Source organism: Acromyrmex echinatior, chromosome 4 (assembly GCF_024713525.1).
Source record: "Acromyrmex echinatior isolate Ae372 chromosome 4, ASM2471352v2, whole genome shotgun sequence".
Classification (NCBI taxonomy): Eukaryota; Metazoa; Arthropoda; class Insecta; order Hymenoptera; family Formicidae; genus Acromyrmex; species Acromyrmex echinatior.
In genome coordinates this window covers 6,350,831-6,376,920 of record NC_141855.1, presented here as the reverse complement: position 1 = coordinate 6,376,920, position 26,090 = coordinate 6,350,831, and the positions used below count along the sequence as shown (strand labels likewise).

Sequence of the window (26,090 nt, the reverse complement as noted above, 5' to 3'; positions counted from 1 at the left end):
TTTAAGTATTTTTTTACAGCTTTAAATTTTAAAGTAATCAAGACTATAATATTTATATGTAGTTATTTATTCAAAATTATGTAGTCCTTTTTTCGATATGTCATCAATAAGATTTTATAACAGAACAGAATTAACATGACAAAAACTTTTACCAATACCTAATTGTTTAATTGATTTGTTCAATTATAAAATCGCAATCAAATCGTAAAAAGATGTTCCGAAAGTGTCACAAAATATCACGGTTAGTTTCTTATATAATAAATTAGAATTCGTTTCATATTTAATACTCTGTACACACATATTTAAGATTTAAGCAAACGCGGTTTGTTGCTCAAAAGTTTGTTGAATAATTCGATGGCATCATAAAAAAGTATCTTTTAGAAGAATTATTTGTACATTTTTTTTCTAAAAGTTTTTTCATTTATCAATTACAATAAGAATTAAATATAAAAAACTACATTAACAATTTTATAAATTAAAATTATATTTTTTCAAAACACATACTACTTATAAAATAGCATTTTGGAAATTACAACTGAAAATTATTGTAATTGATGTGCAAAAATATATAAAAATGCATTTACATTAACTTTCTTATTGATGCCGTCAATTTACAATATATTCTATAAACACTGTACAAATATTTTTTCGTCTCGAGATTTTTGTCTTAAAGTTTATCATTATTATAAAATTATTTCAAAGTCGCGGAATTACCAAATATATCTTTTTTCTCCCTCGAGGAGTACATTTTTTGTTCGTTTTATATTATTTGTATATTCAAACTTTTTACCTTAAAACTTTGCACCAAACATCACACCTAACGTGCTCTTCTTTTTAGAATCTTCCTCCATGACTCCGAACTTCTTGTACTCACCTACTTTTTTCTCAAAGAAATTTGTCTTACCCATCATAGAGATGAAATCCATGAAAGAGAACGGATTCTCCGAATTGTAAACCTAAAATTATCACGATATTCTATACCTCTTAATAAATAAAATTAAAATAACATCTAAAATTTTATTACGAAATTATCAGTATCTATCATTATAGAAAATAAAAACATTAGAAAATATTAAAATAAAGAATACATTCATAAGCTTTTTTATACATTACCTTTTCAAATCCTAATGCAACGAATAATCTGTCCGCAACAAATTCGATGTAGTTACACATGAATGTGCGATTCATTCCTATTAGTTCAACCGGCAACGCTTGCGTCAAAAATTCCTTTTCAATTTCTACGGCGTCCATTACAATTGATTTCACACGCTCAAACGATGGCTTTTGTACGATGTGTTTAAACATTAAACAGGCGAAATCGCAGTGTAATCCCTATAAAATAAACAATAAATATAAAATTTATTAAATAAAAATTGAATAACCTATTATAAAAAAAACTAATTTACTAACTTCGTCTCGCGAGATAAGTTCGTTGCTGAAGGTGAGACCTGGCATGACTCCTCGTTTCTTTAGCCAAAAAATGGCTGCGAAACTGCCACTGAAGAAGATACCCTCAACCGCCGCAAATGCGACTACACGTTCGGGAAACGTAGCACTCTCGTGATTGATCCAATTTAATGCCCAATTAGCCTTCTTCCTCACACAAGGAAGTGTCTCAATCGCATTAAATAAGAAATCTCTGGAAATAAAATTCATCATGTGTTTTAGTAATATACTTAAAACATAAATATAAATTCAAACATAAGTATAAACATAAGTATAAATATAAAAATAATGCGTAAGCTGAAGTAAATGAATTATTCTATTTTATGAAAGTAGAATGCAAATTATACACAACTTGAAAGTATCGTATAAAGTAATCGAAAAGTATCAGACTGGCTAAATATCTCAAAAACAAAACATTTGAGAAAAGTTTCATATAAAAATTGTAAGATTTCATCAAATGCACCAAACGGCGATATTCATTTGAGGTATGAGCTTTAAGTCAACTGTAAAATTTTTAACTTGGTAACTTCTATTCAATATTCTTAATTGACATTGAGATCTTCTCAAAAAACACTACAATAAAATTTCTTTTAGTTAAGTACTTTTTGAGATATGGATTGATAAAGTTCAAGTATCGCCGATTATTAGATTTTGTTTTATACTTGTGTTCAAGGTTATATGGGTTCAACATTGGATTTATTTGATGAAACTTTACAACTTTTGTATTAAAATGTTTTTTTTTTCAAATGTTTTATTTCCGAGATATTTAGATTGTCCGACTTACTACTTTTTGCTCATCTCGTATATGTAAAAGTTGCTAGTAATACTAAATTCCATTCAATGGCTCTATGATAGAAATCGATATGGATCTCCTCTGGAGATGAGGTTTCGAAACAATGATTTTTCCAGAATCAGGTTTGTTAACTCTTAATGTCTAACTCCAAAAGCTAGGGAATCAATGCATATATTTACTGAGATATGGAGTCTACAGTTTTTAACGCTGACTTCGAACGACGATGGCAAATACACTCAGTGCTTTTGCCATTGCCTTCAGAAAGGTGGCGATCAAATCAAATTTTTGTGTTCTGAGTGGATTTGAACCCTAAATCTTTGGCACAGAAAGCAGCTGCGCTACATTCTCATATCTACGCCACATTCGCCACAGTAATGTCAGTAATATTGCATATAATATATAAATGTGAACAAATGTATACCAGTATATTCTTACTTTTCTTTTGGATCAGAAATATAAGTTTCAATGAGCAAAGAGTACATCTCAGAATGAATATTTTCTATGGCAATTTGAAAGCCATAGAAACAACGTGCTTCGGGAATTTTCACTTCTTGGCTGAATTTCTCAATCAGATTCTCATTAACGATACCATCGGAAGCGGCAAAGAATGCTAAGACATGAGAGATAAAGCGTTTCTCATCGGAATTTAGTTTTTCATTCCAGTCCTTTTTGTCTTGCTGTAAAAAATTCAAGAATTCATTGTTAGGAATACATAATATTTATTAAAGTCTATTTTTATTTTTAAATTTTTTAGTTATTGAGCTATTCAATACGTTAAGTTTTCAAATTGTATATTTTTTTATTCTTGAAAGAAAAAAATGTTATAGTTTAAGAGCTTATACCTTGTGAAGGGATACTTCTTCTATGGTCCAAAAAGAGGCTACAGCCTTTTTATACATGTCCCAGATATCAGGATACTGAATAGGGAAAATTACAAAACGGTTTGGGCCTTCCTGGAGCAATGGCTCCAGTTTTGGATTGAAGTCCTCCTTTAGTTGTACCTTTCATAAAAATTAAGTTTATTATTATATTAGTATGGTTTTTATCTTGGCAAGCTACAAATGTATTATTTTTATTAAAGCCGTTTCGATATATACATAGACAATACTGAAAATCTATAAAATGTATCAAGAAACAAAATTGGTATATAAGCAAGATGTACCTACCCCATTTTTCAAACCGTGATCCTGAGATATAGTTGGAGAAATGCATGATTTTTTTGGTGATGTCTGCAAAAAAAAAATACTGTTGATTAAAATTGAAATGCAATACAATATAAATTTTTGTAAAAAAATATAATAAAGAAATAGTTATATGTCTTCACTACATTATTCTATACATATATAAATTATGTCATCATCAGGAAACATTATCACATTTTATGAATTACTTTATCAATTCAATTATTGTGAATGTAAATGTATTGTAAACCAATATGTTATAATTAAAAAAATTTTTTTTCCACAATTGAATGAAACACAAAAAAAATCTTGATATAGAAATAGGATTGCATAATTTCATGCAAAAAATAGAAAACACTTCTAATAAACAGATATTATTTTGATACAAAATATTCTTAATACAAAAACAGGTGACAAAATAAATAAAATTTTGGCAATATCTTATACTAAGAAATATTTCGAATTAAATTATTCAAATATGATCAGTTTATTTCGAGTTAGATATAGCGTGGATTTTAAACTGTGTAATTTGTAAAATAAACAAATCCAGATAAAAGTACGGACTTTTACCTGAACCAGAAAAAAATTTTAGAAGAATTTACTGAATTTATCCTAATTATACATAGATGTTCCTTTATACATAAATTAATATATTTCTTGTAACAAGTGAGAAGTGTTTAAGATTTCAAAAATATTCATAACCTAAAGAAATATCCAGAAAAAGCGGAAAAATTCTGCCAAGGTGAATAATGCAACGAATTTTTTACCTCTTCATTCATCTTAGGTTACTGACGACGATAACATCAAATATAAAATTGTAAATATACTTAATAATAAAACATTCTGATGAAAGACACTAGACATTCTAAACATGAGACACATATACAGCTACTCATATATATAGCTAATCTACGCACAAGTTAAATGCATTCGCCGTGTGTGACGTCGTGTCCCGACCAAGCGTTTTAACGCAATTATCATCGTATTACACTCCATCATTAGTTAATGATTTTTCATGCGTTTGCGAAATGCTTTCTTGTTTCCTATCGTGTTAATGAACGGTGGAGATTTACGTTTCGCGCAGACACGTGTCCGAAAACATAACCGCTGTTGGAAAGCAGAAAAGAGCCTATTCTATGTATGGCGGAGAAGGAAGAGAATTGCGATAGAATCATTTTTTTGAAATTACGATTCTATTTGCGGAAAATATAGGAGACATATCTAAAATATAAATACATTAATTTTTAATTCTCTGGACATTTTCTGAAAGAGAACCTATTACTTCAAATTAACCAATATTATTAAAAACGAGATTTTAAAAAAACAGGAGAAAGAAAACAGAAAGATTTTGAAGATATTTGTAGGAAGTTTTTTGCAGTACCGTTTATCCAGACATGGTAAACGCTAAAGTCACGTTGTCTTCTTCTTAACAACTAATTAAGAAAAGGATAATGTGTGACTTCAACGTTTACTATATCTGGATCCATGTTATTGCAAAAACTCCCTATTGTCGCAGATAAAATATTAAAAAAAAAAATAGATGCATGACTGTGAAATGAGATATATACATGATGTATGTATTCCACAATTCATTTTAATAATACATTGACCAATTATACATATCCTAATTATACATTTCTATATGTAAAATCATAATTCTCAGAAAATAATCCTATTGCTAATATATATATATTCGCCTGATATATATATATATATATATATATATATATATACATACATACATATATATATATATATACATACATAGAAAAAATTATGTAAAACCAACATTATTTTAATTGAAAATTTTGTTAATACATAATATTAATGATATAATATGTCATGCTCTTGTTTTAATTATTTGGTTCATTGACAGCTAGCTGTTATTAAATTAATAAGACTATTTTCAATTAAAATAATACTGCTGATATTTTTTTGTGCATTTTATATATATATATATAAAACTGATTGATATATGGGAGTGAACCTACTAATCTAAATAATTGCCATATGTAAATATCCATATATCAATTATTTTACTTCAATTATCCACCAGGAATTTCACTCATCTATCGCATGCTCGTTCTATTTCGAAGAAACGTAGCCGGTTTTTGCGTCTTAAACACAAAATATCACGTGTGCGTAAGAAGCAAAAAAGAGAATCCTACAACCGATGGATTTTTCAATTCATGCTGTTTGGTAATAATGACGATACGAAACTGTGGCAAAATTGGCAATAAAATGTTCGATCTGGAAAAATAGGGATAGAAAAATTGCTGTGCAATGGAAAGAGCTTCGATTCGAGGAAGGGACGAGGAAAAAGGAGACAAACTGACTTACGTGTAACGATACATCCTCTAGGTGCTTGCGAACGTTCTCTTTTGTGGATTCGTGCAATGCCATCGTTATCGAGATGTTCTCAGTTCACGATTTTAACTAGATTTTGATGCTCAGTAACGACGATGACGGCAATAGGCGAAGGAGACGACGTCTGATAACGATAACGAACGACACCAGGAACCGTTCTAAAGAACGGAGCAGGAAACACTGGCACCTTACGCGGGCAAAATTATCTCGACTGTGTCGCGATTGGCTTCCCGTGCCGACGTTTCGCGCCTAAACCGCCGTCCGCCAATCAGCTGATCGGGCTGTGCCGCCAAATTCAGCTGACTCTTACATTACCCATCCTTTTCCTTCTTCTAGTGTATTTTTCGGCCGAAAATATTTCCAGATGAATTTCTCGCGATCAGTCAGGATTGCATAAAATGGTTTGTCGAATAGAACCTTTCCCGCGACTCTCGACGACGTCGGTGGTTTCCCGCGCGTTTTAACGAGTACTGCGCGAGAGTATTGCGGATGAATCATAGGAGAAGGGAGACGATTCTTGTGATAGCTATAATATAACTTGAATGCAAGTTATGTAACTGTAAATTCATTTGAATAAATGTCACGACTTGGATGAGTTTTTCTTTTCTTAATGTTATATAGCTTCGTTCTTATATGTTTAGAATTTATTCTAGATCTATATAGTCTCGAGAGTTATATCGTACATGAAAATCTATAATATATGTAAGACCTTGTGCATAAATATTAAATATTACAAATAATATAAATATACAGTGTCCCAAAATAATCGCCAAATATTTCATGGGCAGGTAGAGCGGACTAAATTAAGTCGAAAAGTTCTTCACCATTTTGCAATTTCGCAATAATTAAAGAGATATTAATTACTAAAAATTGTCGAAAATTGATCTCCAATAATTTTTTATTCAAATGCTATTAACTTTACAAAAAAATTGCAAGAGGCAAAAATTGTTTATTTCTTTCTCATAAAATTCTAAGAATTTTTCAAAATTTTTTCAGAATTTTTTAATACCATATTTTTTCATGTTGATAAAAATAAGAAAATGTAATACTAGAAAGTTGATAAAAAATTCTGAAAAAATTTTTGAAGCTCTATGAGAAGAAAATAAACAATTTTTGTCTCTTGCAGTTTTTCTATAAAATTGATAGTATTTAAGTAAAAAATTATTGAAGACCAATTTTCGACAATTTTTACTAATTAATATCTTATTAACTATTGCGAAAATTGCAAAATGGTAGAGGACTTTTCAACTCAGTTTAATTCGCTCTACTTGCCTATGAAATATTTGGCGATTATTTTTTGACACTCTATATAATAACAGTAATATTATAAATATTAAAGAAATAAAAAAATTAGAAAAAATAGATTAAATATAACGCACATTAAATAGATATAACATATTTATATATTTTATCTTATTTACATTTGATCTCTATTTCTGATGTTTATTTTTCTTTATATTTAAAATTTATTCTTGTTCCAAATTCTTTCATGCGCAAAGCTCAATGCATACTACAGTATAAGCACTATTTTCCAAAAATAAGACTTTAGCTCATAACAATAAAATGAGATTAATGAAAAAGTATCTAAAACGTTTTCAACTACAAATATTTGTTAAAAACAATTACAAAAAGTGATTAATGTTGTCAGAAACTTTAAAAAAATTTTTTGTCCATACTCGGCAATTCTTTTGATGTAACCCATGGATGCGGTCGATTTGACGCTTGCAACGCTCATGTAATAATTTTATCCTTGATATTTCTCAAATGTTAAAGGACAAATAATGCTTGCAAACATTGAGTCAAATACATTGAGTCATAGATACTTTATAGATTACAGTATCACTTTCACAATGAGTACGTTCTGTAACTCATCGAAATGTTTCGAATATTTCCTGTTTTATCTATTTAAAAAAAAAACGAACTACAAGTAATATATAAAAATATGGATATGTTCGATAACTTATTTATCGAAACTATTGCATCTAATTAATCGATAAAAATTTAAATTGTTCATTGATTCTTATTAATATTATTATTAAATTAACGCTACATTGTAATTGTAATCTACTTTTCTGTTAAGTATAAAGAGTGAGACATCAGGTGATCATTGCAATAAACCATATTTATTTGAATAATAATAATTAGAATAATACAATAAAGAACGTTTTTAGCAGGCCAATTTCCCGGTGCTCATGAATGCTTTATGAATGTCTTCTTTACTTTAAAGGGATGCATTTCAAGATATACGCGCACCATTAAAATGTTTCCACAACAATCAATCAATATTAAAGAAATAACTATCTTTTCAATAAATGCGTATCTGCATCGTTAAAACAATTAAAAATATTGCAAATATACTGTATATAGATAAATCACGTTAAACTCTTAGGAACGATTAAAATTTCTTTTTCTTTTTTTCTTTTTTTTCATTCATGTAAACAGCATTGTTTAATTGTGTCGCTCTTGTCAGCCTAAAACAACGAAAATCCTATATCTATTTGCGTATAACTTGAGATTGCATTTGCACAATTCTGTTCAAGAGGAAAATGATTATTCATCTCAGATATTACGGCTCGGACCAGTGTTTCTTGTCATCCGTTGCGTTTGTGTGTGTATATATATATATGTTGGGTGTATGATACGTGTAATACGGTGTATGCGTATGCTTTAAATGGCATCAATATCGAAATCATCCTCGGAATCATTGTTGGCGGCAGCGACGGTCGTAGCGGCGGCAGGTTTCGGTGTAGCCGGCGGCTGCTGTTTCAGAGATTCCTGCTTGGCTCTATCATCGTATTCGATCTAAAATGGAAAATTTTTAATGTCAGATATATATTTTTATATCATAAAGTTGTAAAAAAATATAATACAAATAAAAATAGTTTATAAATAACGCAGAAGTTTTCAAAAAATTTTATAGGGCATTAGATTTAATGAGGATTGTTTTGAAGATTTCAAATCAAGCTATTTTAATTGACTTATTTAAAAAAAAAAAGACTTCTATTATTTAATTATAAATTAATAAAAGAATTGGACAAACTAATGAAAAAATTGAATTAAAGAATTAACGATTTTCTTAGAAGCACTTGTGAACAATGAGATTACCTCCACATCGTCGTCTTCTTCCTCGGATTCAGACTCCTCTTCCTCTGCAACTTTCAACCATGTTAAAAATGGTGCAGCTCGGTCATGAATTTCCTGCGACAGATCTTTTGAGACATATTTCTTGCTGACTTTGTTTGACCATTCATCAAATGCCTTCTCTTCTAGGATATCAGCGTCATAAAATAACTGTAATGCACACAAATATTTTAACTAATTAATAATTGGTGTGATAGCAGTGTTTAATACTTACGATATGTATCAATACTTTCTAATTGAATTCTCTAATAAAATTTCTTAAAATATTTCTTAATTCTAAAAAAATTTATTCTTTCACCACCTTGAGGATTCCGGGAACCTTCGGCATCAGTGCATCCTTATGCAGCGCGATCACTTGCTCGATTCCTCTGATCAAATATTTCTGTGCCTTAATGTCATCGTGAGTGAAGCGCAGCAGTAGCACCCGGTATTTCTTCGCCTGTGCGGCAATTCCCTGATCGAACAACAGCTCGGCAAGGATCAATGGTGCCTTGGTCTTAATCTCGAGACGCTCCGCCTCGGCTACGAGCTCCTTGTGATTGTTGTCAAGTTGGCCAGCATCGCGACGGCATTTGACCAGTTTGTAGAACATGTCCATGCGCTCTTTTTCGCTCTTATCAAGGTCATCACTGATGGTCATACCTTTAGCACCATCTGTTAGGTCTTGGAGACGAGCTCTAACTGCTTCCTCAGATACATCTACCGCCCATTTATCGTCATCTCCCTCGTCATTGATCGTTCTTTCTGGCGGTAGTTCCACCACGATGTCTCCAGAATTGTTGACGTCATTTTCTGGCGAACCAGATCGATCGTTGCCGTTAGTGGTGGCAGTAGTGGCGGCGACTGTAGCCGCAGCGTCACCATTAGCGCGTTTCGAACGTTTGCCGCGTTTACCCTCTGTCAAAGAACTGCCCTGTACTGCTGGATTCAAGCTCGGCGGATTTTTCAAGATATACGTGTTCAACTTGTGATTGCTCTCAAGAAGGCCATGATGTCCACACGCCTTGCAACCCTGTGAAATCGTGCCCTTCTTTGAACTGACCATTAATTCGGTTTCCGGATTATCGCAGGCCGGGCAAAGAACATATTTTCGAATGAAACCATCCAGCAGATCTTGTAACTTTGTCGCATCGTGTGAGCCGTTGACGATGAAGCGTTCGTTCTTGAAGTCGAACTGTGTCTGAGCGCCCAACTCACAACCGAAATACTTAGTCGGATATGTAGCCGGACGACCGATCGCCTTCGCGACATCCACCATGTTGACGATCACTGTCTTAATACCATTTCCTTTGCCTTCTACTTTTGCCTGGATCCGCGGCATCTTATAACGGTAAAAAGCATCGCTAACATTGCGATTGACGTTTACGCTCCCCATGGTGACCGATGTTTTCGCCTTCTCTTGCTCTTAACGAACTTTATTTCTCCGATCGACAATGATCTCTGATGAGACGTCGTTGTGAAAGTATTAATGAATCGAAACGAAAAAATCGCCTCTTAAGCAGCTCGTGAAGTGACGTCAAATCCGCTCTATTCAATCTTTCTTTCTTCTCTTTCTCAGGTGGGTAACGTCTTCGTCCTGGTTCTTCTAAATTCCCTCTGTCGCACGTTTCCAGCCAGCGGCAGTTTGGTAGCTGGCGGCGGCCAGTAGCAAGCGATGGTTGCTACCTGCTCGTGGTAGCTCGTAACAGCAGCGTGTCGAGTCAGGGTGGTTCTTCCTCTTCTCAGGATTGTAGTTCTTGTTAGCGGTAAGGCGTGCCGCGCCGCTACCCGCTGACGCCAGTCACGTTTCTCTGAATGGCTGTAGCTTCCGATGCCTATTACTGTAGAAAAAAAAGTCTTGCCTTTAATATCATAGTAACTCAAACTGTCCTTAATTTTAATTATTAAAAACAATTATTAGACATTTTCAAACAAGTTTATTTTAATAACTGTAATTCAACCTTTTTCAATATTTTTAAGCATTTCTTAGCATTCCAGATTTGAGCAGAAATTGCAGCGTATTTTTAAAGATAATATTATATTAATTTTCTCAACAGAATTTAAAATAAAAAAATTGACACTAACCAGATTGACTCACAAACCTGGAAAATTTTGAGGTCCTGTGCTTGGGCAGGACCAGGTGAAGATTTAGAAATCGTTGGGTGGTATCTTGATGCCTCGGGTGTTGCCTCGGTTTGGCGGTGGCGGGCGGGGTAGGGGGGTAGTCCTCAATGATCATACACGCTGCCTGTCCGTCGCTGGTCGCCTTAAGAAAGCCTGGCAATCTGTGGTACCAGGTTGGTAGTGATGTCGACGTTAACTCGCCGGTTAACTCGTCGCACGAAAACAAACGGTCGTGGGTAGTGATGGTGTTGCCGTTTGATGATCGCCAGTCGGATAATAATGTTCTACTATCGCCGCCGCCTTTGCTACACGCCGATCCTTTCCCTCTGGATGATATCCTGGATGTTTCTGGACGAAAAAGAACGAAACAATCTTGAAGATGTACTAATCAGTTTCTTCATTTTCGATTTTCGTTGGATTACAATTTCTGTATATAATTCTATTTTTTACATTTCTAATTCTAATTTTTTAAAATAAATTATCCTGCTAAAATAGAAATATTATTTTATACATTTGGGGTTCTAGATTTAAAGAAAATCAAAGGAAATTAGAATTTAGTAATTTTTTTAAATTCAAATTTGAGGAATTTAAAGAACTTAAGGAACTTATCATAAGTGTTTCTTGAAATTTATTTGAACATATAAAAGAAAATTTAATATTAATTTTTTAAAGGAAAAATATAATTTTTTAATTTGAAAAGTCTTTTTTATAGAGTTTGAAACTAAAACGTTTGTATTTGCTTAGAATATGTCTACCAAGTTTAATTATAACATAATAAATTATTTCTATTCTTATTATTTTTCCCTTTAACCTGAATCTTGTTGGGATCATTTCAATTGTAGGATTGCGGATGTATTCCGGATGCAAAGGAAGATAGGCAAATCTTGCGGGCTGCTCTTATCCATGCGAGTTAGTGGTCTGCTAAAAGCATTCACGAAAGATGCAAAACCATGAGGATGAAATTCAGAATAATTTTCAGACATGGACGATCATCGGATCGGTGTACGTATCATCTGGCTAGAATGCTAACGATCATCCGGATGATTTTCATGCGGGACAAACCGTATTAGGAACATGATAGCGATGATCGCTAAATCGGACTGAATGTCCTTGAAGTTGCGGAAACGAAAATTGCAACGAGCAGATTTAATCTCTTTCGATAATCGAACAAATGCAGCCATAATAAATGAACATTCGCTCGAAGTATGATTGCGCGGAAGTATACATATATAATAAATGAAGGGGTAAGCTAGATAGATAGCTATCTATGGGTAAGCTACTGTCATAAACATATGTTTGCGACGTAACTCGATTTCTTTAGACTTATTTAAATGTTATTCATTCGATCGTTTGATTCCGTTTGTTTTTTAAATGATGACATTTAATGCTACAATAAGATAATTAATTTTTCATAATAATAAAATATTCATAGGTGCTCTTCGTGAGATTAGAGAAAAGAATTTTTTTTTTATTCATGTATAATATATAATTACTTTTTTGAGATCGTTCAAAAGTTTGTATACAGATTTACACAAGGGATTTACATCGTTGTTACAAGTAATTAAATGAATATCCCTCTTGTAATATTGTAAAGAACAGTACTTCTCGAGGGACATCTCCTCGTCTATCGATTTAGTACCCGAGATATCTGAGAGTGCGATTTGCTCGTGTTTCAATCGTAGTAATGTAAATGGTGTGTAATTCTGCACCCGATTGCAGCCGGTGCCTGTTGTTTACAATAACTGTGCGTTATTAATATTGATTCTTACGCTCCATTTACCGTGCTATAAGCGGCGCATTCGTGGCTACTGTTAAGATACCTTAAGGCGAATCAAAGACGTAGCAATAACTCTTAAGACAGACTGAATTACACTTTAACAAAGGCATCAATGGACCGCGAGAATCAATTGGAATAATATTTCGAATGTTACCCTTGTAATTTAACAATAGGATTTTTTTCTTTCAGGAAACGAAACGTCTTAAATTTGAATCACGCATTGGAACCGTAGAACTTTTGCCTTCCCATTCCCTAGAGACGAAATGTAGCAATAATCTAATAGCAAATCTCGGTTAACTCATTCGCGAGGTGATAATTGCTCAGGGGAACTAATTCTCTCGTGGAAGGTCCGTGCACCGGAAACGGTTACCTGCTCGGTACAGACGCATAAGTCGTGATTTGCGACGGTGACGCGGCTGCTGTCGTTGATCACCAGATGTACCCAGACTTGTTCCTCTTCTCCAACAGCACCCTCGTGAGCAGAGAGATACGTTGAAAAAGGACGAGGCTCGAAGACAGAAAAAGAGAGAGAAAGAGTGGAAAAAGTAGAGCAGGTCTGTCGCGTCGCCGAGAGAGAATCGATTCTCGCGCAGGGGGTAGTTCGCGAGAAAGAGAGAGGAGAGAGAGAGCTCAGGAAGTCGGCCTCTCGCTAGCGCAACTAGAGTGCTTACTCGTCTCTTCGTAGTCTGACGGCTCTCGGGACCTCGGGTCGGCCTACCCCGCGGCGCGCACGCGTCCTTTAGCCGCTGTATATTGATCGAACGCCGACGACGCCGATCCGGATGCCGACGTCGCCTCTTCTAAGGAGAGAGCAGCCTTCGGGCAAGGTCACTCTACTCTACTCTCAAATGGTTATAACCCGGCCCGGAATCGAGAACTCTTATTTAATAAATTGTGGAATTAAGATCTGTGTGTGCGTGAAATTAAATTTTAATCCCGTTACATAATTTATATTAAATTAACGTTGAAATACAATTTCTTTGCAGTTGATTATGATTCTAGTCATGCGACCTGCAAATAGGAAAGACCTAAGAAGAAATTTTGTGAGATAGGTCGGGGTGAGTTGACCCAGGTTCAGAACGCATTATGGATTGAGCCATCTGGTTCTCTGTTTACCGTATTAATTATATATTAGATGTTTGATTAAATGAAGTAATAAACATGCTTCTCGGTATGGAAATCAGTGAATAATTAATATGACGAATTTAATCTTCCACCAGCTAAGTTGAACTTTGAAGGTAAAATTCTGAAATAAGTAAAACATAATCCGATTTTTACGATAGTAAAAACTCGTTAAAAGCTTTCACAAATGTAAATAAGAATTTTTCTAGATTTATACATAATCCAGAAAAATAAGAATCTAAACTGAAACTCGAAACTTATGTTGCTGACGGAAAATGGATAGTTCAACATGGTCGGTGGAGGATTAATAATCTCATTTTTAATGGTAATCTAACATTCTTTTGATATTTGAATATTTTTGTTATTTCTGTATTTCAATAACAGATTCTTTACATAATTTGTATAAAAATTTACTTAATACAAATTCCGTTTGAATTGACGAATTCTAAGACCAGCGTTTCAACATTTGCATTTACGTAGTTTTGCATTCAATGAATTTTAGCTACTATTTAAATTTCTCAAAAGGAAACTTACTACTTTTCATTACAAAAGATTTATTTGCTCGTTAAATATAAAGTTGGACAATGTATTATTTCTCGCGACCAGTTTTAACAACTAAACAAGTCTGTTTAGGAGTTCTTCGTTCAGAAGGATGTTCTTGATACACCATAATTATTGGCCGGGCGATCCTCGATAAATACTTTCCTTGGCGAAACTCGTTCTGGCACACTTGCCTCTGCTCGCGATTCGGATTCGGAGAAAGTGAGAGCATGGAACGCGTAACATTACTTCATCGCTATGACGAAGATACATATACGTACACGCATATTCTAATGTAATGATTCATATTCTGGAGAAAACAACTGGAAATTTCGATGCGTTCTTTCGAATTGCAAAAGCATTTATAAGGAATTCGATCGTGCAACTTGATAAAAATTATAAAAAAAATGAGCGAATTTGCTAGAATTTTTATAACTTCATTGATTAATAGTATTTTCTCACTTTTATAATTTTCATCAAGTTGCATAATGCACAATCAAACCCCAGAATCATTTCACCACTGAGATAAACTCTAGAGAAATGTCCTTCACCAAAGTTCTTGAAAATTCTACGATTCGCGAAGAGATAGTGTTTGAGAACCGCTGTCGCCTGATAAAGCGGTATTATTTTGCATCGTTATCGAAAACGCATACTTAAGGGTCAAAGTAGCAGACCATCTTGGCCAGATAAACGAAAAAAAAAAAACAACAAAAAAAACATTCATCAGTCACGTCCGGACAAAGGAAGAAGATTTAGAATTAATCCCGCCTGACGCAATTGTCTTCAAATACTTCTAGAATTTCAAAAACTGGACGCTTTCCAGCGTTCGCATTCTTGAAAAATATTGCATACAAAAATACAATTGTAGACATTACGTATATATTATATTATAAATTATTTCTCTACTATTTTTTGTATGTGATATTTTTAAAAAATAAGAATAAATAAAATAAATTAAATTAAATTAAAACGAAAATAAATAAAACGCTTGGCAAATGGGAAATATTCGACATTTTCTACTTATTGTTATTACGTAATTTTTTGTAATCTCGATGAATTTAATCCTAATTTTTGTATTTAATCTCGTCGAGTCAAGATTTTCTTATCTGTATACGATTCTTTATATTTTCTGTACGCATATAAGAAATATAAACGATACCTGATAACATGAATGCCTTTTTTCGAAGCAGACTTTTTAAAACTCAAAGAACCTTTGCAAATTCGACAAACTGACGACCGACACTGCGTGCACTTGAGGAAGTCTGTATTTGTCGATAGAGATGTATTTACAAACACGAGCCAGACGAGTTATTACCGATCGTGACGAGGTTGAACAATATGGGCTAGAAAATTGCACCGAAAGAATATATTATCTGCGATTTTTTTTATCGACGTATTTGTAGTACACATATCTACAGCTATATAATCTAATCGCAGCATATATTGCATGTCTCCGAACTAACATTGTTATCGGAAAATTGGACTGGAAATGTACTGGGGAAAATAAGCGAGATATTGTATGACAGCTAGATTGACTTTTACAAAATTGGATTTAATTTTTACGTCAATCTCTAATAAAAACTCAATAGAATTCGTTACAAAATCGGATTTACGGAAAACTTTTCGATTAGTCAGCATTGTTGTTATTGACGTTAATGCAGCAAACATATACCGTGACTAATTATACATGTATCGTACCATTAGCGTTGATAAATAAATAGCGAATTGCATTGAATTCTTGATTATTAGATGACGCAGCAATATGTAATTCGCATAATAATACAAACGTCATGCAAACATTTGTTGCTTGTTTCTTTTTTTTACAAGTCCAATATTTTTAATCAGATTGTAATATAAAATAAATATTTTCTTTCATTCAATATGATAAAATAATAAAAGCGCAAATAAATATACGAATATCGAAAGAAAACACATTCCGTTTTTCAACCATTATCTTTACGATTAAAATGGCAGTTAAAGCGAGAAGTCAATTCTGCCAGGTCATTTAATTATCTTTTAAAATGTGTATAATTTTCAAACTATTACTACGGGAGTTACAAAATGTATAACAAAATACGTAAAAAAAATATTAATAACAAACTGAAGGGACAAAATAAATTTAGTGGATTTTTCGAAAGTTTGTATAAGGATTAAACTTTTTAAATTATATCGTATGGGAATTCGATCAAAATATGAGTATTTAAAAAATACAGAATAATACATTCTATGAATCTGTCAATTTTACGTACAAATTTTAAATAAAGAACGATATTAGGTTCTTATATTATTTAATAAACTCCTGTCATTTCAATACCATGCTTAATGCTAAATAATTCATTTTTTCAATGCATTTTTTAGTTTGAAAAAATATGTAATACGACACAATTGTTTGTGTCGGAACAAATTCAGGACGCATTCCGTAATAATATAACTGGCTGTATACCATATTTAAAACGACTTTCCTTTGTATTTGATTACAAAATGTTAGAAATATCAATGCTGACAAATTGTACTTGTCGGATATTAGCAGTTCCTGCTCACGCGTGGAACAAATTGCTCGTTCTCTCGTTACAAAAGAGAGAAATAAATTCCTTATTGTGGCCACGGATACGCGTCAGAGTGGAGATGCGATAGGCTAGTTGGAGAAGTGCTCGCTAAAATAGATCCGCTTGTTTTCGCTGCACTTGCTACACACACTATGCTTCTCTTTCCCTCCCCTTCTATACATTCGTCCTATTCTCGATGCAGAGAGTACAGGAGCTACCAAATTACAAAACGAATTACTTGAAGTGAAAATACATATGTTCAACGGCTATTTCTACCAAATTAATTTTAAATTCATTTAATTTAATCTTTACCTTTTTCTAATGTTAAAATTAGAAAAATAGAAAAAATAAGTTAAACTGAAATTAAAGTGAATCTACAGGTTTTTTTTTTATTGCATTAGACTGCATTTGCGCCAAATTTCAAACATCTATCTATTTCAATAATTATTTATAAAGAATATACCTTAGTTCAATAATAAAAAAAACCTATTGGTAGAAATTAGACCTGTTCTTTTTTAGCTAAATTTCTTGCACGATTCTATCCTCTTTTTCTTTTCATATTGAAGAGATACGAAAAAAAGATGAACTGTGCAGAAAGTTCAGCTAAAAGGAACTAAACCTATGGACATAAAATGAATAAAGAGATCGATTTGTTTAATTGCATTCGTTCCTTTCTCTCTTCTTTCTATCGAAGAATCTAGATCTGAAAAGGCTTTTTTTATTCTGTATTTTCCATTTTTGTGTTTTTTCTATGGAATTTTTCATAGAAAGCACACATGCGTTTCAATTAAGCAACTTATTTTTGCATCAGGTCTAGTAGTAATATATTAGCTGAAAATAACAGGAAAAACGTAGATTAAAGAATTCAATATTGAACAATATTGAGTCAGAGATTCTATAACAAAGTCTGGCTTTGAGATAACAACTTGATTGGTTTCATCGTTTTTGTTAACTTCAATAAATTGGAATGAGTAAGATACTCTCTAAATTCTTTATGAAATGGAATCTCTCTAAAAATTAAAAATTGAGTCTTGAATAAAAATCTTCAACAGTGAGATTCAGAGTAAGATTCGTTCTAATACTTGTTTCTACCAACGTAGATTAACTTTAATTTCAACTTACTCTTCATCTTTTTCCTATTCTTAAAACTAGAAAAAGATAAAAATAAACTAGGATTAAAGTTGATCTACATTGGTGGAAAAAAATGGGCATATAAATTTTGAAGAATATATAAGTTAGAATAAGACAGTATACATAAAAAGACACAGTACATATACTCTTCTTTCTTATTCTTGTTTTGACAAAATCGCTCATGGCGAGACTCTCACGTTACAGAATCTCAGGACCGGCTTCGAGAAGGATCGTTTTCTCTCGTCAGTGTGGCACGCACGCGAGTCGTCATCGTTACGTCGTCCAATGCAAACGGTAAGAGAGAGAAAGAGAGGGAAACGCTCATTTCCGCAGAAGAGCGAGGGGTCCTAGCACAGCTCGCTCGTGTTTGCACGCACGCACGCACGCACGCCCCATCGTGCCGTGTGTCCAAAATGGCTGGTCGCTAAAATTAGAGAGCGAGCGAGCACGAGCAACATGGGCGCAGAGAGGTTATGATACATCAGAAGAAAAAAAAAATAATTGGCAATTTAATCGACGCGATTGAGACTAAATCGATATCGATTGGACCGTCGTCGTCGAGTCGGTAAATCTCTTGGACCGTTAAAATTCGAAGGAGTTGTGAGAGGCGAGGAGAAACTTACCTCGTTGTCGAAGTAAAGTCATATAAGATGGTATCGCCCTGTTGGACGGCCGCTTTCTAGCGTGAAAATCCTCCGCTCGGGGGAGCCGAGATTCGAGACAGATGGATCGCCCTTCCTACCCGGGAGCAACCCGATACGTGTCACGATATGTGAAGGTTCCTCGCTGCCGTTATCGACGAGGTTGAATTTGTGAGATGGCTCGCTTGCGCGAGAAAAGGAGAGAGTGAGGAGATAAGGACAGAGCCGGCCTTCTGGTGACTTCTACGTTGTCGTTCCTGGTTGCCCTCCGGCGCCGTCGACGAGTAGAGTTTCCTCTAATGATCGTAATCGCGGAATCGCGTAGAGAACGGCGACTCTCGATCGATGGGAATTGAAAAAGACGTGTACTGGCACTGAATCGAAAATGTTACGAGTCACATTTGCTGCGCGATGACTAGTATGGCTACTACTTGAAGCTTGAAGTTGCCTTCAATCCTGAACGACCTGAACGCAGCCGCGAGTGTTGCGCGAGTTGCGAGCGCCGTGAAGGCTGCTTGTTGAGTGATAATTTCGCAGTGTATGATCGTCGGTATACGATTGTCATCATGTTATTGACAATCGGTTATGGATTTTCGCTTGTTGTTTATTACTTGATAAAATTATCGTGACTATCAAGCGGACTGCGGGGGAGATGTAATTGAAAAAATATCTATAAAAATATATTGATAAAAATTTCATATCGGTATTATTGATGTGAATTTAATTTCCAATCGTCGACATAAGCAAACATAAATATCTGAATAATTGAATTTACTGCAGTATTAAATTCATGATTAATATGTAGAATGCATATTTACGACATAATAATTTAATAATATTATGCCAAAAGAAAACTACATTTTTTTAATTACCACTACAGCATGAATAATCAATAAATAAAAATCAAATATTAATTATTTATCAAATCTTAAGTGTGTTTATATATATATGTGTATATATATATATATATATATATATATATATATATATATATATATATATAATGAAATATCATTTAAAGAGAAAATAATAAATCATAAAATTAATATTATATCATGAACTATTACCTAAATTTTAACAGTCATGCAAATTTTTACAAAATCATTGTTGGTCTCTAATCTTTATAATAATTCAGTATGTAACTCTTCGATATTGACTTTGTGTGCGGTGTTATGAATTATGAAATTAAATATAGTCTATATTTTCATGCTACGAATACATTTTATATTACAGTCTTATGTAGATGTGACTGTATAGACTCTACGTTATGTACAGATAGCACGTAGTATATTTTGATACTATATATGTTTAAAATAAAATTTTTCGATAATGTTATTCATATCGGTTTTCGTTTGTTACTGTCATGTTTCACTGATAAGTTTATCATAAGAATTAATGTATTAATAAGAGCTTTCAAGTTATGAGTGCAAATCAACAGCAGTGCCCGTTCTGTTTAAGAAAAACTGAATCGAAAAATTCTCTCTATCATTTTGTAACGATCGCAACACTTAACATGATATTATTTATATCAGAGAATAATCTGAGAGAGGACATGACGGCCCAAAACCTGTAACCGCAAAATGCTGCCCTCTGACAAAGTGGATGTAAACTATATAGCAACGTCCACTTTTCTTAAGGTACATTGTCCATTTTTCAAGGAGATGATAAATCGATATTTGATTCGCATAATCGTGCTATATGTAATTTTTCTCCACCCTGCAAGTAATATAGGATTGTGCCAGAGATGCCACAAAACAAAATGCAAAATGTGTGGCGATATTCGTTTGCCAAAATCATGTAAAATAATAATTGAATAAACTGTGAATATTTTTCATACGCGACAATTGGGTATCCAAACGGCGAACGGCGAGGGGCGAGGGAAAGAATCACGCGGCGAATAGAGTGGGGGAGCGTGTCGCGCGGCGTAGTGGTTGACTACGTCATCACTTCGGCATTCGCTCGGCGATCGCAGAGGAAGATAAACGTGTTTTTCGAGTCGCTGCGGGTGTCGCATTAATTAATGAAAATTATATATCTACGAACGCGAATTACGTAAGGTTGCCTAAAGCTAAGAAATGTACTAAGGATTAATAGGTTTTATTATACGGTTTTTATTTCTTTAATTCATTACGTACATACACAGTTCATGAGTATTTTAGATATTTCATGTATTCTCACATATACGGTATAAAAATTAGATTCTTATTGTTAGATATTTTAAATTGTAGCTTTTTATCACTTTGAATCGTATAATTCTGTCATTTTCGTGTTACTCCGCATTCTTATGATACGGGAAAACTAAATAGATAAATTATATTTAAATTACATATCTCTAAATGTATGTGCATGCTATTTACGTATTATTCTATTTAGTTGAAATTGTTTCATAATTTAAAATAAATTTTTGCATTTATCTTCTATCATTTAACGGACGTATAACATATTGTTAATCTTTATTTAATTGTAAATCACAAAAAAGAATAATAAAAATTGAGATATAATATTGAAATATCAAATTTCACATGAGCAATTGTGTAAAAAAAATCACGCTAGTAAAAACCTCTTTTTACTTCTTACTTTTTATCAGCACATTGTAATTGATACGAAATATTTAAAATTATTAAATGAACATCAAATATGTTCCTTGTGTATCACGATATAATTATAATATCACATTATAAACGACTCGCACCGCTAAAACTAGATACATATAAGAAATTCATTAATCAGAAAACGTTAAAAATGTAAAAAAATATATTATTTTACTTCGTATAATATGTGTTAATATTTCGGCGGTTAGACGGTTGGCGCGCGACCTTGGAGTGGGGCTGGTACGGGGTGGCACGGAGCGGCGCGTCATGTTTACGATTACGCGTAATTACTGCGCAGTCATTCCCTTACCAACATTCCTACAAGGAGATAGTCGTGTCGCGTGCGACTCTTTCACATTACTTTTTGAAATCTTATCGCGAAGAATGCCAAATATAATATGAAACGTTGTACTTAATAAATAATTAATCATTCTAGTAATCGTATTATGTGAACATTCATAAAATACAACATTTCGTATTATATATCTAGCATTTTTTGCGATTATTATATTTCAAAAAGAAATGTGAAGAAGAACGGCACGCGACACGGCTATTTGTCTGTACGAACGGTATCATACGGGTTATAAAAAAGCAATGTTAGTATGAATACTCTCATGTAAATGATGAAATTCCTGCTTTCACAATTAATTTTTTGTTTTTGTGCACCTTTCGTTATACAATTCATTTAAAAATTAAACGTAACTTTGAAACTATTTATCGATAATAGAAAAAACGTTTCTCTTTTTTATTAATCTCTAGTCCATTTCATTGACGTCACATTTTTCAGATTATCTTTCCTCTCACGGGTACGATTTTGACGTGGTGGGAGGGCTCAGTACTAGAGGATATTTACATGAAAATAACGGTTTTTCTCAAGTATCTAAAAATTTTTGGATCTATCTGAATGATATTTCTAGATAAAGTTTTAGATACTTGAGTAAAATCGTTCTCTTCGTGTAAAAATCCAACGGGGAAGCTGACGTATCCTCACCGCCGATTTACTTGAAAACCGCAGCCGGTTCGTCGCGTCGCGTGTTTGCATCGGGAGTGTCGTTTAAGTTATTGGACTCAAGTTATAATCTGCGCGCGATTATAGTGTATTATTCGCGAGTGTTTTACGCGAGTGTCCTGTGCGAGAGGATGTCAACCTATTCTGAGAGGAGGACGAGATCTGGCAGAGATATCAGGCATCGGCGGAGCAACCTTGCGGTAAATATTATTTTTTACTTATGTATCCTTCTTCTTTTAAATTTATTCTTCAGTAATTTCATTTTAATTACTTAAAAATGATAATTAGAATAAAAGAATTATTTTAAAATTATTTTGAAACTTTATATAAATATGTATTTTTAAGAAAATGTATTAAATGTATTAAGGAAATGTATATAAATTATTTTTATAAATATAACTGAATGGTGAATTAAAAAATTCAATATTTATAAAAATTATATATTTTGAATATTATATGATTTTATTTTCAAAAAAACTTTGCATTTAGTAAATATTTTTTTAAATATTGGTTGTTTTTTTGGACTCTGTTTTAATTTGAATTTCCTATTTTTTTGTTACAGAATCATCGTAGCGACGTTGCTGATATAACTCCGCTGTTGCGCATCGGATTGGTGAGTGAGATAAATTAATATTTTTATTGGGATAACGGATGTATGGTAATTTTATTAATTACTATATATCTATAGATGCATACGCATCAATTTATTAAATATATATGGATATACTATATGTATAGCATTTCATACGTCCGTTGCCTTGAAATGGATAAGTGATAATAGATTGAGATAAACTTAATCCTGAATATCTCTTTATTATTGTATATGGAATTTATTGTGCATGCACTATTAAATTTATAATGTCACGTTACATCCACTCAGTAAAAAGTTTTTTATTTATGAATATGTATAAATATGTATAAATATACATAAATATCCATAAACATGTATAATCATACATGAAATATGTCCATGTTCATACATCCCTCTCTCTTTTTTGTAAAATTACTTTTTAGTGCGATAGAAATAGTAATAGTAATGTGAAAACATTAAAAATAATTAAAAGTTTAATTTTTATACTATTTGTTTTTTAAAAAATCAAATTTGAAGAAAAATGTAAAAAAATTACTTACATATAATTATATATAAAATTATATATAATTGTGTTTGAGCAATTTTTTTTACATTTTTCTAAACTTGTTTTTTTTCCCTGAAACAAACAATGCGAAAATTAACCCTTTAATTATTTTTAACGTTTTCACATTACTATTATTATTTCAGTTACACTAAAAAGTAATTTTACAAAAGAAAAAGAGATGAATGAACATGTATGGACGTATTTCGTATATGATTATACATGCTTATGAATATTTATGTATGCTTATACATATTTATATATATTCATGCATGAAAAATTTTTTATCAGGGCACTTTAAATTATTTCTAATTATTATTAAATTTAGTTCAAATTTTGTATACTAATTCTAAATTCATATGTTAATGTGAACGCTTTGTTATTAAGTAATTTAATAACAAAATAATAAAAAATGAATTCTTTCGATGATCGTTTTTTATATTAAAATAATACATCTTGGAAATTAAAACGAAAAAAAGATAAAATATTTGCATTTTTGAAATATATGAAGTACGGGAAATTAAAAAATATAAAGCTTATATAAAATAAAAATTAGAGTATATGAAATTATTTTCTATAGACACCGTTATATAAAAAAGTGTTTATTACAGTTTAATAAATATTGTTTTCTTATTTTTCCTATCTATCCTATCCTCAAATATTCATTCAGGATTAAGTTTTATACAAGTTAGTGCAGAAAAGCAATGTCTATATATTATACGTATATGTACACATATACGTATAGGTACACATATATCTATAATGAACTGTTTTCTAAGAAATTCCTTTTTTTCCACACTTATTTGTATACGTCTTACTAATGAAATGACAAAAATTGTAATGTAGAGCACGTAATTTATTAATCTCGCTTTTCTGTAAAAGACATTTTACGTTTATTAATTATTATTATTATCTCAATGCACTTACTTTAGCTTAATCTTTTATAACTTATCCATATGTAGTAACTGGATTTTATATCAGTTAAAGCAGTAACATGATGTAAGATCCAATATACATTTTATCAAAAAATATAAAATATAAGAAAATACAAAAAATATAAGAATTTTATCTTATAACTATTTTAAAATTGCGTTCAGAGTTTTGCATGACTTAAAATACTTAATTTTGAAATAATAAATTATTCAAAAAATGATTTTAATAATATATAAAATACGATAGGAATATATTTATTGAAGTGAGGAAAAATTATCCCTTTCGGATCTTACATCATTCATCTGAATTTCTCATCTTCGCATGTTTTGAGATGAGATTCAGCAACGTATCGTTCGAATTAAAAATACGTACATGGGCCTTGAATTTTATCGGATGATAATCGATTTAGTAATTTTCAGTCATTTATTTTTAAATAAATCTTTTTGATTACATTATAAAATTTACATTAATTTAATTTAGTTTTGTAATATTCGAAACTTTTGATATAAAAACGTTATTGACGTGAAGATTTTTTAAATTTAGATTTATATTTAGTCGAATATTTATATTTTTGATTTTGAATAAACGCGAATAGAAAATAAACGCAAAATTTATTTGTATATTAATAGAATTCTTATTATTATTATTAATGATAATTGTTTATATTAATATTTAGTCTATTTATTAATACGATGGCCTCTTCGCGACGCGTTCGTGTTCCGTGCATCATACAGAAGCGTAAAGTCTTACGCTTATTGCCGGCGATATTAGTCGGCAGCAGTCGGCAGCAAAAAGGAGTATTTCTCCTTGTTGTCGATTTTTGGCTCATGAAGCCAGAATGTTGGCCAGGAGCAACGAAAGGTGAGTTCAATCTGGCCAGAAGAAAGAAAAGAATCTCTTTACGAGCCCAATGAGCAGAATGTCTAAAATCGACGCATAAAACAACTTTAAGATATCTTTCAGAATTCTTTATAAAATATCTTTAAGATGTTTCTTAAAGAATTCTTAAAGATATCTTAAAGATATCTTAAATTTGTCTTATGCGTTAATTTTAAATTCTGCTCATTGAGAGGTAGATTGATTGTGTGACACCAATCTAAGTTTATAAAAGTTTATAAAAGATAAACTGAATATTCGGGAGGGTAATTTGCTCGCAAATTGCGAGTTCTTATATTTTTTGAGAATTATTTAAAATACAAAAAAAAATCAACAAACAATAGAGCTAATGAGAGACAGCACGGATAATCAAGTGCAAATTTGGGAGATTAAAAAAATCTATAAAACTTGTGCTTAATTATCCGCGTTGACTCTTATTAGCCCTGTTATTTATTAATTTTTTGTATTTTAAAGATTGAAAGAGCTTGTTTTAGTTATTGCTTATTGCTTATTTATTATTAGTATGATCGCGATTAGGTTATCCCTCTGAGTTTATTAATATGCGATAGGATATATGATTAGATATTAGCTGCGTTCAGCAGAGAAAGCAGCTTTGCAACTATTGTAAAATTCTTCTATGTGATTGGTTTGTACATTTAAATTCATAAGAAACGAAAAGCAAGAACCAATCGTAATGAGGAATTTTACAACAATCGAAAATCTACTTTCTCTGAACGCAGCCTGCATGGTATATTGTATT

The 26,090-nt window shown here is 32.1% G+C and overlaps 3 protein-coding genes and 1 long non-coding RNA gene across 9 annotated transcripts; 1 reads left to right on the top strand and 3 right to left on the bottom strand.

Annotated features, from left to right (window-relative positions):
* Positions 1-659: 659 nt before the first annotated feature.
* RnrS (ribonucleoside-diphosphate reductase subunit M2) lies at positions 660-6,020 on the bottom strand. Of its 2 annotated transcripts, none has more exons than XM_087405102.1 (7): positions 5,761-6,020; positions 3,406-3,468; positions 3,082-3,240; positions 2,675-2,916; positions 1,411-1,639; positions 1,114-1,332; positions 660-956 (listed from the first exon to the last, which is right to left on the bottom strand). In XM_087405102.1, the coding sequence occupies exons 1-7, from the start codon at positions 5,821-5,823 to the stop codon at positions 792-794; spliced, it is 1,140 nt and encodes a 379-aa protein (XP_087261228.1). In that variant the 5' UTR covers positions 5,824-6,020; the 3' UTR covers positions 660-791. The 2 variants fall into 2 exon arrangements, with proteins under 2 accessions (XP_087261228.1, XP_087261229.1); XM_087405103.1 differs by lacking the exon at positions 5,761-6,020 and adding an exon at positions 4,188-4,331.
* A 1,868-nt stretch (positions 6,021-7,888) lies between these two features.
* On the bottom strand, positions 7,889-10,313 carry eIF5 (eukaryotic translation initiation factor 5). Of its 2 annotated transcripts, none has more exons than XM_087405101.1 (3): positions 9,230-10,313; positions 8,893-9,102; positions 7,889-8,589 (listed from the first exon to the last, which is right to left on the bottom strand). In XM_087405101.1, exons 1-3 carry the CDS (start codon positions 10,301-10,303, stop codon positions 8,455-8,457), a joined length of 1,419 nt encoding a protein of 472 aa, XP_087261227.1. In that variant the 5' UTR covers positions 10,304-10,313; the 3' UTR covers positions 7,889-8,454. The 2 variants fall into 2 exon arrangements, with proteins under 2 accessions (XP_087261227.1, XP_011064203.2); XM_011065901.2 differs by having other exon boundaries at positions 8,893-9,078.
* Positions 10,314-10,465: 152 nt separating this feature from the next.
* LOC147909893 (uncharacterized) lies at positions 10,466-19,341 on the bottom strand. Of its 2 annotated transcripts, none has more exons than XM_087405104.1 (3): positions 18,771-19,341; positions 11,010-11,379; positions 10,466-10,748 (listed from the first exon to the last, which is right to left on the bottom strand). In XM_087405104.1, the coding sequence occupies exons 1-3, from the start codon at positions 18,790-18,792 to the stop codon at positions 10,709-10,711; spliced, it is 432 nt and encodes a 143-aa protein (XP_087261230.1). In that variant the 5' UTR covers positions 18,793-19,341; the 3' UTR covers positions 10,466-10,708. The 2 variants fall into 2 exon arrangements, with proteins under 2 accessions (XP_087261230.1, XP_087261231.1); XM_087405105.1 differs by lacking the exon at positions 18,771-19,341 and adding an exon at positions 13,179-13,370.
* Positions 13,581-16,400, top strand: LOC105151916 (uncharacterized). Of its 3 annotated transcripts, none has more exons than XR_846873.2 (3): positions 13,581-13,721; positions 13,795-14,255; positions 14,564-16,400. It is a non-coding gene; the product is annotated as an uncharacterized LOC105151916 (long non-coding RNA). The 3 variants fall into 3 exon arrangements; XR_015544734.1 differs by having other exon boundaries at positions 13,795-14,046; positions 14,140-15,642; XR_015544733.1 differs by having other exon boundaries at positions 13,795-14,046; positions 14,129-15,642.
* Positions 19,342-26,090: the final 6,749 nt, after the last annotated feature.

Coding starts and splice junctions, on each gene's coding strand:
- RnrS (XM_087405102.1), bottom strand. CDS start 5,823: ATGGCATTGCACGAATCCACAAAAGAGAACGTTCGCAAGCACCTAGAG. Junction 1,640..2,674: donor ATTTCTGATCCAAAAGAAAA/GTAAGAATATAC, acceptor TTTTATTTCCAG/AGATTTCTTATTTAATGCGA. Junction 1,333..1,410: donor AACTTATCTCGCGAGACGAA/GTTAGTAAATTA, acceptor TTTATTTTATAG/GGATTACACTGCGATTTCGC.
- eIF5 (XM_087405101.1), bottom strand. CDS start 10,303: ATGGGGAGCGTAAACGTCAATCGCAATGTTAGCGATGCTTTTTACCGT. Junction 9,103..9,229: donor AGGTTCCCGGAATCCTCAAG/GTGGTGAAAGAA, acceptor ATTATTAATTAG/TTAAAATATTTGTGTGCATT. Junction 8,590..8,892: donor AAGAAGACGACGATGTGGAG/GTAATCTCATTG, acceptor TTTCCATTTTAG/ATCGAATACGATGATAGAGC.
- LOC147909893 (XM_087405104.1), bottom strand. CDS start 18,792: ATGACTTTACTTCGACAACGAG. Junction 11,380..18,770: donor GACTTTACTTCGACAACGAG/GTAAGTTTCTCC, acceptor TTTTTCGTCCAG/AAACATCCAGGATATCATCC. Junction 10,749..11,009: donor AGGACCTCAAAATTTTCCAG/GTTTGTGAGTCA, acceptor TTTTTTCTACAG/TAATAGGCATCGGAAGCTAC.